This window comes from Raphanus sativus, chromosome 7, assembly GCF_000801105.2.
Source record: "Raphanus sativus cultivar WK10039 chromosome 7, ASM80110v3, whole genome shotgun sequence".
NCBI classification, from domain to species: domain Eukaryota; kingdom Viridiplantae; phylum Streptophyta; class Magnoliopsida; order Brassicales; family Brassicaceae; genus Raphanus; species Raphanus sativus.
In genome coordinates this window covers 15,667,598-15,679,237 of record NC_079517.1, presented here as the reverse complement: position 1 = coordinate 15,679,237, position 11,640 = coordinate 15,667,598, and the positions used below count along the sequence as shown (strand labels likewise).

The 11,640-nt window shown below is 35.8% G+C and overlaps 3 protein-coding genes across 5 annotated transcripts; 1 reads left to right on the top strand and 2 right to left on the bottom strand.

Annotated features, from left to right (window-relative positions):
* The first annotated feature begins 1,647 nt into the window (after positions 1 to 1,647).
* On the top strand, positions 1,648 to 4,869 carry LOC108831035 (uncharacterized). 2 transcript variants are annotated; one of them, XM_018604603.2, is made up of 9 exons: positions 1,648 to 1,834; positions 2,607 to 2,730; positions 2,992 to 3,141; positions 3,257 to 3,362; positions 3,447 to 3,635; positions 3,747 to 3,909; positions 3,981 to 4,252; positions 4,364 to 4,444; positions 4,599 to 4,869. In XM_018604603.2, exons 2-9 carry the CDS (start codon positions 2,716 to 2,718, stop codon positions 4,661 to 4,663), a joined length of 1,041 nt encoding a protein of 346 aa, XP_018460105.1. In that variant the 5' UTR covers positions 1,648 to 1,834; positions 2,607 to 2,715; the 3' UTR covers positions 4,664 to 4,869. The 2 variants fall into 2 exon arrangements, with proteins under 2 accessions (XP_018460105.1, XP_018460103.1); XM_018604601.2 differs by having other exon boundaries at positions 4,349 to 4,444.
* Positions 4,870 to 5,018: 149 nt separating this feature from the next.
* On the bottom strand, positions 5,019 to 8,349 carry LOC108816591 (beclin-1-like protein). Of its 2 annotated transcripts, none has more exons than XM_018589160.2 (10): positions 7,997 to 8,349; positions 7,078 to 7,436; positions 6,820 to 6,990; positions 6,597 to 6,721; positions 6,459 to 6,507; positions 6,086 to 6,244; positions 5,923 to 6,008; positions 5,748 to 5,819; positions 5,531 to 5,680; positions 5,019 to 5,424 (listed from the first exon to the last, which is right to left on the bottom strand). In XM_018589160.2, exons 1-10 carry the CDS (start codon positions 8,151 to 8,153, stop codon positions 5,172 to 5,174), a joined length of 1,581 nt encoding a protein of 526 aa, XP_018444662.2. In that variant the 5' UTR covers positions 8,154 to 8,349; the 3' UTR covers positions 5,019 to 5,171. The 2 variants fall into 2 exon arrangements, with proteins under 2 accessions (XP_018444662.2, XP_018444663.2); XM_018589161.2 differs by having other exon boundaries at positions 7,078 to 7,433.
* A 1,008-nt stretch (positions 8,350 to 9,357) lies between these two features.
* On the bottom strand, positions 9,358 to 11,604 carry LOC108831029 (probable F-box protein At3g61730). Its single transcript, XM_018604585.2, has 8 exons — positions 11,345 to 11,604; positions 10,749 to 10,948; positions 10,576 to 10,620; positions 10,308 to 10,475; positions 10,191 to 10,238; positions 9,925 to 10,095; positions 9,712 to 9,819; positions 9,358 to 9,616 (listed from the first exon to the last, which is right to left on the bottom strand). Exons 1-8 carry the CDS (start codon positions 11,602 to 11,604, stop codon positions 9,534 to 9,536), a joined length of 1,083 nt encoding a protein of 360 aa, XP_018460087.1. The 3' UTR covers positions 9,358 to 9,533.
* Between the last annotated feature and the right edge of the window lie 36 nt (positions 11,605 to 11,640).

The window sequence follows — 11,640 nt, the reverse complement described above, 5'->3', positions numbered from 1 at the left end:
TTGGTTTATCCAGAGTTAAAAAAAACATTGGTTTATGATTTCCAAAATTTTAAAAACAATTGACATACATAGATCTCTAAATTTGTAAGAAAATACAAGTGTTTTACTAATATATATATTTTTTTCTGATTTGTCTATAACTTTTAAAATTTTAGGATTGATCTTCGAATGAGACCGTACGTTATGAGAAAGAGTAACTTGGATATGAATTTTAAAATTAGTATTTGTATAGTATTTGTATAGGTTTTAGAAGAGGAAGTGGTCCTTACCACAAAATAATGGAAAATGCCACTCCCAAAGAGTTACACAGAGAAGCAGGTCACGGCCATGCTTTTGTCGTACCACAACAATCAACAACTTGACCATATAAACGTGTATATATATAGAGTATATATCTTAGTTTGGTTTGGTTCAATTTTATAAAGGTAAATTTGAACCACAACCGAGCTTTCGTTTCATGTCCGAATATCACTTCTCTCTTACATTTACACAAAATGATTTAATTAGGGGAAAATCTCAAAAATACCTAAAATTTTTCATTTGCTATAAATATACATAAATTAACGGAAATATAAATCCCATTTCCCTAAATAATCTCCTAAAAGTCTTATGGGATAAATCCAAGTTCTAGATGTCCCTTTTTCCAAATTTTCTATATTATTTTGGTTTATTGTTTAATAGACAATCTATTAAACAAGAAACTTTATACCATCCAAATTTTATACCATCCCAATAATGATGTTATAGATAAGGTTCGGCATTTTATTTGTTAAATTTGACTCGATTCGTTATTCGTTTGATTTTAAAAAAGCGTATATTCGATAGGATCCTGCAATATATAAATACATGTATATATTGATTATATTTAAAGTTTTAAATACATAAATTATATAATTATTATTCTAACATATGATTTGACAAATTCTATTCACATTATTACTTATATAAATGTATTACATAAAAATAAGAGAAAATATTTATGATAATTATAATTTTTTCTTAGATTTTGTATTATTATAATTGTTAACTAAGTTTAAAAAATTTACAAAATATATAGATTCACTATTTCTTTTAATTTTATCTTATATATCATGCAAAAAAGTATTTTACAAAACAAATTTGTATCAAACTTTTAAAATTATTTGTATTGATCAAAACAAATGAGATATCTGTAAATATTCGTAAATATCCACGAATATCTATTTATTGTCGGATATCTATTTTTCTGAATATCTGTATTTTTCCGGAACAAAACAATAACATTCGAAACAAATCACAAATACTTTAAAAAATCTGGATTTCTAATCTATGCTCAAACATAGTTATAGGTTGATGGAGTTAATTTTATGTATAATCTTTTTTTAATTTTAGATATTAGTCAAGTATCAAAAAAATATGTATAAGAAATCTAATAATATATGTATTTTATAGCAAATGAAAATTATTTTAGGTATTTTGAATTTTTTTCCATTTAATGTATTTATATTGTAATGTTTATCCTATCAATAACTAAAAGAAGGAAACAGCAGCATGTATTTATATATTCCTGATATTGTTTCCTTCTTCTTTGTCCACTAGTCAAACTTAACATCTATTGTTGTTATTTGCATTTAAACATTTACTGACTTACTTTCAGATTTTCATTTTCTTTTCTACTAAAAAAAAGAATTTTGAGAAAGCTTTTATTTTGTTTTTCATTTGGTCTCTCTCTCTTTCTCTCTCTTTGCTCTTTCTAGTTCATATGAATTTCTTGAAAGACAATTTTTTTTGGATCTAACCAATTTGTCGACTTCACTACTTTTGTTTTCTGAGTGTGTAAGATTTAGGGTTCAAGGTGAGATTCGCTGCTGGAATCTTTTATTTGTGATTTGTTTATTTCGATAGTTCTCACTCTAAAGCTCCTTATACCTTTTTGATTTTTTCTTGAATATTATATTAGAGAGTTTCTGTTCATGTGGGGATGTGTTATTTGTTCTTCTTCTATTTTAAAAATCTTTTGTTTCATTGTTCTCTTCTCACCATCTTCTTCTTCTCAGTTGATTTCCTTTTCTTTTTTGTAATCCCTAAAGCTATTCTCTTGTTTATCTTTTTCCACAAATGTCAAACCTTTTCTGGAGTTACCTAATCATCAAACCTTCATTAGAAATGTAAATCATCTGAATACATTTCATAGTGGGTTTTTGCAAGTTTGAGACTTTATAACTTGTGATGTTGTAGTTGATGTGAGTGTGAAACAATCTACACTGGGTATAAACTATTAACTATTTTGTTTAGATTTAGTTTGTGTGGTTAAACTTTATGATACAGTTTTTTTCTATTATATTATTAGTTAGATTCTGTAATGTGCTTTTACTTTGGGATTTGGAACACTATTAAACAAATGTTTTGAGGGACTCACTTCCCATTCTGGTTTGACAAATAACCAATCAATGTGGAAAAGACTTTTCCCTTTCCTCTTGTTACATTGGCTTATGCTAATATAATGTATCACTTTGACTGTTAGCTGACTATTTTAGCTACCAAACTGTTAGGTATTAGTATGTAGATGAGCTATGGCCTATATAAAGCTAATTGTTTTCTTCTTCTTGCTTCTTCTTGTTATTCAGGTTTATCTTTGATTCTCAAAATTATAAAACAAAGAAACTGACCAAGTTGTTGAGCTAAAGAGTAGAGTTCTGATTGAAGCATCATCAAGGCAGTTTAGGTTCAGCAGTAATGAAGAGCGAACAGGTAACATGTTTCTTGTATAATACACAAGGATCATCGAAGCACTTCTGCTATTGTAGTTCCTGTTCACTTGTAGCTTGCTTATTCATGGTTAGATCAGTACTTTCATATAGGAAACTGGACAATGGTTATAATTCTCTTCTAGCTAAGACTAGTTCAAGCAATAGTTCTTATTGGGTCTATAGTAAGCTGTCTCATCATTACTTTTTAATTACCAAAAAGTGAAATGTTAATAGTAGAATATATTTGTTATTTTAATTACAGGAACTACAATCTTCCACTCAAGCTTCACAAGAGTCCCAAGGTGAACAGAAACTTAACCAATCAATAGATGCTCCTCCTATACAAGATGCCGTTTCTGTATCTGCTTCAAGCAATGATAGTAGGAAAGTCTCAAGACAAGATATTGAACTCGTAAGTATATAATATTCGACCTCCTCCTTGTTAAAAATTTAAGGCTTTACCTCTATCTCTCTGTCTCTATTTATGTGTGTGTGTGTCTTTGTGTAACATCTGATGATTGATGTAGGTCCAGAATTTGATAGAAAGATGTCTTCAGTTGTACATGAACAAAGATGAGGTGGTGAAGACCCTCTTGACTCGGGCAAGGATAGAACCTGCCTTTACTAGCTTGGGTAAGCTCTTTTCTTTTGCATCAGTTTCATTGCATGTTATGAATTAGTTTTTTTGACCATTCTTTGTTTCTTATGTGAAAACAGTTTGGCAGAAACTTGAAGAAGGAAACGCAGAGTTTTTCAGGGCTTATTACATAAGGTTGAAGCTGAAGAAGCAAATAGTTATATTCAATCAATTACTTGAGCACCAATACCATCTCATGAAGTATCCTCCTGTTCCTCCAAAGATTCCTCTGGCACCAATGCAAAACGGAATGCATCCCATGGCACCTGGTAATAAAGTCTAACACCCTTATGTTACCTGACAAAAAAACAAAATTGAATTTGCATATTTAGAAGTATGGTTTCACTGTTATTTAACACGGTTGTTTATTCGCAGTACAGTAGTTGGCATGCAAATAGGATATCCAGTACTACAACATCCTCAAATGCATGTTCAAGGCCATCCCCATATCGCTGCTGCAACCGCAATGTCAAGCTGCCATGTTGTTAACGGAGTCCCTGCACCTCCGCATCTCCAGCCATTGAGGATGAACTCAACGAATGAGTAAGAACCAACAACTCCCACAGTTATAGTTAAATCTCCATGTCTTAACTTTAAAGTATGGTGATTGATAGAAACGTGGAAGATGCAAATCCTCCTCAAGTGGTTCCACCAAGCAGTGGTGAGATGGCAGTGAGTCCAGCTTCTGTGGCATCAAGCGGACACTTTCCATTTGCTGATTCAGACATGGTAATGGACACTTCAGTGCTTGATTCTGAGTTCACCACGGCTGATGTTGGAGCAGATGGAGGAGGAGGAGGAGCTGGGGATACCACAGAGTCATTTGATCAGATTCCCTGGGATTTTAGCCTTTCTGATCTCACTGCAGATCTGTCAAACTTGGGAGGTCAGTTTCAGTTATCAGACCAATCATAGTTTTACTCCTCTTTGTGTTTTTTTCACATGTCTGTGTTATAACACGAGATGGTTGTTGGTGATAAAGATGTGTATGTTGAAGATTTAGGAAACTATACTGGCTCTCCCTTTCTTCCATCTGACTCAGAGATTTTGCTGGATTCTCCTGACCAAGAGGACATAGGTAAACACAAACACTAAAACTAGTCTTGAAATAGTGTCTTACTACAAAAACAAAAGAGAGTGAACTAGATATGGTTCTTGTTTGATTAGTATATTATTGTGATCATTCAGTCATCTAATTCTTTTTCTTTCTTGTTTTGTTTTGCATCAAATAGAGGAGTTTTTCGCGGATTCTGTGCATGTGCCTCCCTGTTCTAATTTAGACGAAGAGAAGCCTTGAATAATAATAACCTTCTTCAGAGAAAACAAGCAGCATCGTTTTTTTTTTACTTAAATAAAAAATATAACTACTGCTGTTAGAGTATTTATGAATAAGAAAGAGGTTTAGAATGAACAAAAGCAGTTGTTACTTGATGATGAGTGAGTGTCTTCTTGTAATCCTCTACTATTACATTCTGCAATCGGCTTCTTTAGCATTTTTTTAAAGTTAGTCCTTTCTTTGCCAATGCTTGCTTGGCTCCTAATGCTACTTCTCCTTCTGCTAGAAGCCTATAGAACTAACATTTTTACAATTGAATTGTAACAATTTGTACTTTGGGGGTTTTTGTATAGATAAGAAACCTTTCACACAAAGCTAGAAAACTAACAAACTAATATAATAATACACAATGTAAAAGAGGCTGTACAATAAGTTATAAGCATCAGTGTTTCGTATTATTCGATGTTCTAACAGTAAATGCTTCACACAAAAGTCACTGTTTTCATTAAGTATCTCCATCTCCATCTCCTCACGGGTTTCTTAAGTTTTTACCAGACGGGTTATTAGAAGCAGGACCACGCTTGGCGTACAAGGAACCAGCTGCTGATACATCAGAAGGCAAAGAGACCGTTGCAGAGAGAGGCTGGAAATTAGTGTTCCCAACGAACCAGTAGAGAGCCCATTTCAGGTTGCAGAGAGTATACTTAAGTGCTTTGGTCCAGTTCTCTTGCTTGTTGAAGCTCTGCGTTATTGAATATGACTCCACTTTGTCATTTTCGATTCTGCATTTACAAAAAAAGGAGATATAAGAACTTCTGGATTGTAACTCATTAACGACACAAGATAGCTTACTCTAAAGGTTTTGGTAAGGAGAGTGTGGGGACTTACTTGAATGGGAGTTTGAGGCATTTCTCTAGTGGAATATTGTTCTCCTGATCCTTTGCGTTTGCGAAATCAGCAAAGTCTTTAAGACATATCAGATACAACGTCATGGCTTTGTCGTACCGAGTGCTCCAAAACAAGTTTACAGGCCCAAACCTGAAGATCATCACATATTCCTTAGTAAAACGTGGTGAAGAACACTGAAGAATTGGGAATCACTTACAGCTCATAAGTGCTGTTGGTGCTGTCCACAATTCTAGGATAACTTCCCATTGGCTGTATTTTGACTCGACATCTTAGAAAAGGATACGGGTTAAGGATAAACTTCATTTACAGTAAATAGTATCAAAAACACACACGAAATAAAGAAAATGATTATGAGGTGTTAAAAAGGATACTGAAACTTTGGTCGGAAATAGTTACACATCGTGTGGAGGAGAAGACAGGCTTGTCCCCAAGCAGCATTTATCTCATCCCACTCAACCTGATAACGTTTCATGTGACATATGAGCAGGAAGAGGTTTATGAACATCAAATACACAGAAAGTTGCAAACGCTTACCGGTGCTTTAGGGAGTCTCCCAAGTCGAAAATTGTTAATTGTACCAAAATCTCCATCGTACCGTATGGGGAAGGCATCAATCAGTACATTTGTCTTATTTAATAACTCTAAATGTGCTTGCGAGACTTCAATCTTTGCCAATATTGCATCTCTCTCTTCCTGTTTTCAAGGACATATCATTAGCACTAATACTAAGAAAACAAGTGCTATGCTGATATAAAGTCTATTCCTTCACAGGCTCAACACTGACTGAATAAACCTAACCAACAGCTCTTAAAACTAATACCACACAACGAGAGAGAACTGTTATCGAGAAATTTTCAAGGAATGAAAAGCACAAGGGAGAAATGTAAGAGTATCACCAGCGACGCACCTGATGAGCTATTAGTTGAAACTGGAAATTGTTGAACTCTTGCCAATACCTATAACAAAGACATGTGAGAAAATAAAAAAGAGAGCATTGAAGATGTATCCTTTGCTGACAGAGGAACAGTGAGAGAGAGAGCTTTACCGATCTTCAAGTTCATTAAAGCGATTTCCCTTTAACTCAAGCTCCTTAAGTTGACGGTTTACCTCAGCGTTTTGTTTCTCTGATTCTTCTATAGCTGCAACAAGCTTTCTTTCTTCTTCTTCAATCTAAGTAAGATCAGGAAAAAAAACAAAAGCATTTATTACTTAACATTATATGCAATTCATATTAGAGTTGAACAATAAAGCTGAGAACTGAAACTCACCTTCCTCTTTTCCCTGAGAAAATCAGCTTCACTAAGCACATCTTGAGTCTCTCCTTCTAACCGTTGAACACATGCTTCGTATGCTTCTACGTCTCTCGTCACATCCTCCACTTCCTTTTCAAGTTTATCAGACAATACCCTCATGCATTCAAGGCACAATGGCTGTTCAACCTGAGAGAACCAAAACAACGGAGAGTAACATACAATCAGCTTCATTCTATCCGAAGGATATGCCAAAACCTTACAGCGTCATCATACCTGTGTCTGAGTTCTGGCAATATCAAAAGCACGAGTTAAGACATTGATAGTCGCATTAAAGCCAGAAGTATTCGAATGCAACGGACCATTCTGGCCCACTTCAAGAGAGGACAACGTATTTTGAGAAGCGCCTCCTGAATCAGAAGCTGACTCAGACTTATACACGACAACAAAAGATTCCTCCATTGCCTTCCCAGAGTGGGTTGCATCATGAGGCTGAGGAGAAGAAGCACCACGAGGACGTGGAGGAATGCCCTGAGCTTGAGGTTTGTGTCGAGGTAAAACAACGAAAGAGTTGTCCATACGTGTTGAGCCAAGAATACTGTTGGCTCCATGGATGGAAGACCCCTGCATTGCTGCTGGATGATACAATTACATTAGTTTTTTTTTTATAACACAATTCATTAGGACAAGAAGAAGGTATATCTACAAATTCATTACACACAGTTCTGTCTGATTCTGAAACTCTTTTTAAAGTCTGAAAATTTCATAGCAGTAACTTCTAATATAGGCAATTTCTTGAACACTATTGGCTAAGAGCCTTGCATTACTGGATGATACAATTACATTAACCTTTTTAAACATACAAGCCATTAGGACAAGAAGAAGGCATATCTACAAATTCATTACACACAGGTCTGTCTGATTCTCAAACTCTTTATACGTCTAATAATTTCATAGCAGTAACTTCTATATCTAGGTAATTGCTTAAACAGTATTCGCTCCATGGATGTAACAATTAACACTAGTTTTTTTTATTTTTAAACACAAGTCATTAGGGCAAGAAGGAATATATATACAAATTCATTACACAAAGTTGTGTCTGAATCTGAAACTCTTTATAAGTATGAAAGTTCCATAGAAAAATATGAAATTACAAAACGCTCGAGAGAGAGAGAGAGAGAAGAAGGGGGCAAACCGGAAGGAGGGGAATCATTGAAGAACTTGCCGGCATAGGAATCGACGCCGACGATGGTGAGGGAGTGGTGACACTTTTGGCAGACCCATTTTGGAAGATTCGGATCCACCCGACTTTTATTATCTGTATGATGATGATGATTCTCCTCTTTCCTCATCGCTCCTCCTTCAACTCTTTTTTTAACCGGAGAGAGAGAGAGAGGATACAGTACGCAAAATCTATCGCTTGAAATTCGAAGAATCAATCTCTCTAATTGTTTGTTATTGATCGTGGAGCTTTGTTGATTTCTCTATGGTGACTTCCTATTGATTCGCTTTCCAATCTGATGAAGACCTAGGAGGAGAGACCCTTGATTTTGGATAAACTTACAAGAAAGCTATGTTTTCGAACATAAAACTCTAGGTTTCTTGTTAGCACATCAGGCACCAGTGGTCTAGTGGTAGAATAGTACCCTGCCACGGTACAGACCCGGGTTCGATTCCCCGCTGGTGCATTTCTTTTTGTTGCATGTTTTTGGGCTTTTTGAAGCCCAACAAACATCGTAAGTTTCTGATTGATGTAGTCAGGAAGTTCTTGCGGAGAAAGGAACATCGGAGTTACTAAGCCTTTCTTCCGTAAATAAATATAAGCCAGGTTACATACTTACATCTCCGTTTGCGGAGAAGCTTTTTTTTTTAGTTTATCACTCAAACTCACTGTATTGTAGCATCCAATCTATGGTTCCTTTCCTTGGAACTTTGAGTTGATCTCTCAAACTCTAAAACGAGAGGCTATTATCAACAAAAATGAAGAATACTTGGCAAAAAAAACAAAATGAAGAATACTTCAAAAGTCATACATCCTTTGATCACTCAAAAATGAAGAATACATCCTTTGATAAAAAAAAAAAAAACAAAATGAAGAATACTTCAAAAGTCAAATACTTATACAGTAAATCTCTTCTATATATTTGAGACTTGAGACAGAGTTGCCATTTGGCTTTACATCTTATATTAACATGACATTTTTTTTCCTCCAATATATATATACCAAAACAAAGAGATGATGAATCCAGTTTACAGGGACTGAGTGATCATTATGCTTTTCCTTTGTGATGGGATATGTAAGAGTGAATCCCTTCTCCATTATCTCACTTCTTAGTTTACCATTGTTCTTAGTAACCGTGGCAACTTTTTGTGTTCTGAGGCGTTTTGTAGAGGGAAGAAGGAGATGGAATTGTTTTGAGAACGTCATTATGATGACGAATATATATACGCACTATAACTACTTGTGGTTAATGGAAAATGTTAATGAATATATATATACATAATTTGGTACAAAATGGTTGTCTTAAATCATTTTCTTATATTCATTGTTGCGTAAAGTTTTGTAGACAAGTAGTTCAATAATCAAATCTCTCAGGCTATTTTTGCAACATATACTGTAAAGATGTAAAGTCATATAATGAAGTAGAGTTGTATTTTACTGAAGAGTAAAATGATTTGCATATCAGAGATATACTTAAGGCTTTGTTGTGTGACCTTGATAACACAGGAACTCAGAGTAGCTGCTGGGAGATTCTGATGGCAACAATGTCACCATCAGTTCCTGCCTTCATCGTCTGATACTTCACAAGGATTCCTGCATTTGGATATGTAAATAATTACAGTTTTGTTTCTTTTTTTTCCTTCAAGAAGATGGTTGATTATGCAAAGTGATGAGGACATATATAATACCTTCGTTTTTCTGTAACCTTGTGTGGACAGCCACTGCGTGGGTTATGACAACTGCTTTGGGTTGGGAATCATTTGGCTCTCCGGTCCAAGACTTGAGGTGGAGAATACCTATTAAGATTTCAATTCATAAGAAAGTTGTGAACCAGAGTCAAAAGGTTTTAAAGAGGAGAAAAGGAGCATAAGATAAGAAGTGTAACTTGCGCTCCAACTTACCTGAGGATGAAGAGGCTTTAAGGTGTTTGAGATCAAATATGGCTCCACAAGCTGCACTTGTGTCTTTCTGTAACTTATGAGATCCGATGAGATTGTAGTCCCAACTTCCATCTTTGTATTCTTCATTCAGGAACAGTTCGATGTGCCTAGTATCGAGTGTTTGCATTGTTCCTACACAATAAAAACAGAAAAGCCTTAGTCTGCAACTTAGTGACTGATACACTAACATCATTTCCTAACATATTTGAGTTGATAAGCGCATTTACCATCACAGGTACTGAGGTCACAGACAGGGCAACGAACAAGCTGTAAATCTGGAAGTAAAAGATAAGCCATGTTACATGTTCGTTTGTGGACAAGTTCCAGCAGCTATGAAGTCTTACCTGCAATCCAGATACCGGTTCTGATGTCTTTTATGATACATGAACCAGTGGAGTGCAGCATCTGTTCTATGGTTCCTTGAACCCTTGGGACTTTCAGTTGACCACGCAAACTCTCAGTCAGGAGTGACACTCGAGAGTCGAGAGTAAAGGCACCAATACGCATCCAGTCTGTCAAAACCAGATAAAATGATCATCAAATGATGTACTTTGAGAGCCAAAGAAGTTGCCATATGGCTTGATATCTATATTATCAAACGCAGGGACTGACCAATGTGCTTTTCCTTCTGATGGAACAAGTAAGAGTGACTCCCATCTGCGTTACACATCATCACATATCTTAATCTACCTTTTGTATTGAGACTATATAAGTCGGAAACTGGCATAAATGTTATATACTTCTTTCTTGTTTCAAATGTGGTGTATAATAATAATAATAATTACCAAAAGCAGAAGCATATATCTTAATCCAGCTTGAAGAAACTAGACACGGCTTTGGCACCTGAAGATCACGCAAGCAGGCAAACCTCCAAATAGAATCCTCCATTACGGTCTTGTGAAACCATTTGCTTGTCGCTCCCAGCATCACCAGCGATTTACCATCCAGAAACCTTGATATGTATGTCCATGCGTCTTGCTCAAACCTGGATCGACATAGAAATTGATAAGAACGGACTCATGAATCTGACGCAGAGAGACTTAGTTCTACGGATCCTCCTGATTCGAAATCCGACAAGTTTCTAGCAAATCGGTTTTCAAAATACGATCGATCGTTAACCACACACAGTCACAAACAATAATCGAGATTATTAACATCGGTTTGTTTCTCATACAATCCAATTGATTACGAGATTTCAGTTCCAGAAGCTAACGAAGATGATTGATCGAGAGTTCTATATCCTAGATCTATTAAACGCTTTACAAACAGCTCAAAATCAAAACGGAGCTCAGGCCGAACTCGCATAGAGAATTATCTGCGATCAGATCAATTTCGTTCATCAAATCGGGGACTGAGTGTGTTCTAGAGAAGAAGATTATACCAGGAGAAGCTGGGACGACGGCGAGTAGAGGCAGAGCACCGAGGAGATACACAGCTATGGATTCCTCTCAGGATCTTCTGTTCGTTGCTCGGTGCCGTTCGTTTCTTCCCTCTGCCGTAATCGTCTTTCTGAGGAGCGTTCTTCTGCTCGTCGCTCTGCACCGATCGTCTTTTCCCTCTGCCATTGTCGCCTCCCTCAGGTGATTTCCTCTTCCCTCTGTTAGCAGCTCTTTGTACAACATCACTGGATCTCGTCTTCATCTCTCCTCACTCAGTATCTCACTAAAACTAAAAACC

Coding starts and splice junctions, on each gene's coding strand:
- LOC108831029 (XM_018604585.2), bottom strand. CDS start 11,604: ATGAAGACGAGATCCAGTGATGTTGTACAAAGAGCTGCTAACAGAGGG. Junction 10,476..10,575: donor TCAGAAGGAAAAGCACATTG/GTCAGTCCCTGC, acceptor TGGTTTTGACAG/ACTGGATGCGTATTGGTGCC. Junction 9,820..9,924: donor TAAAGCCTCTTCATCCTCAG/GTAAGTTGGAGC, acceptor AAATCTTAATAG/GTATTCTCCACCTCAAGTCT.
- LOC108816591 (XM_018589160.2), bottom strand. CDS start 8,153: ATGAGGAAAGAGGAGAATCATCATCATCATACAGATAATAAAAGTCGG. Junction 6,991..7,077: donor TTGCCAGAACTCAGACACAG/GTATGATGACGC, acceptor TGGTTCTCTCAG/GTTGAACAGCCATTGTGCCT. Junction 6,508..6,596: donor TTTAATGAACTTGAAGATCG/GTAAAGCTCTCT, acceptor TCTTTGTTATAG/GTATTGGCAAGAGTTCAACA.
- LOC108831035 (XM_018604601.2), top strand. Junction 3,142..3,256: donor CAAGACAAGATATTGAACTC/GTAAGTATATAA, acceptor TGATTGATGTAG/GTCCAGAATTTGATAGAAAG. Junction 4,445..4,598: donor TCCTGACCAAGAGGACATAG/GTAAACACAAAC, acceptor TGCATCAAATAG/AGGAGTTTTTCGCGGATTCT.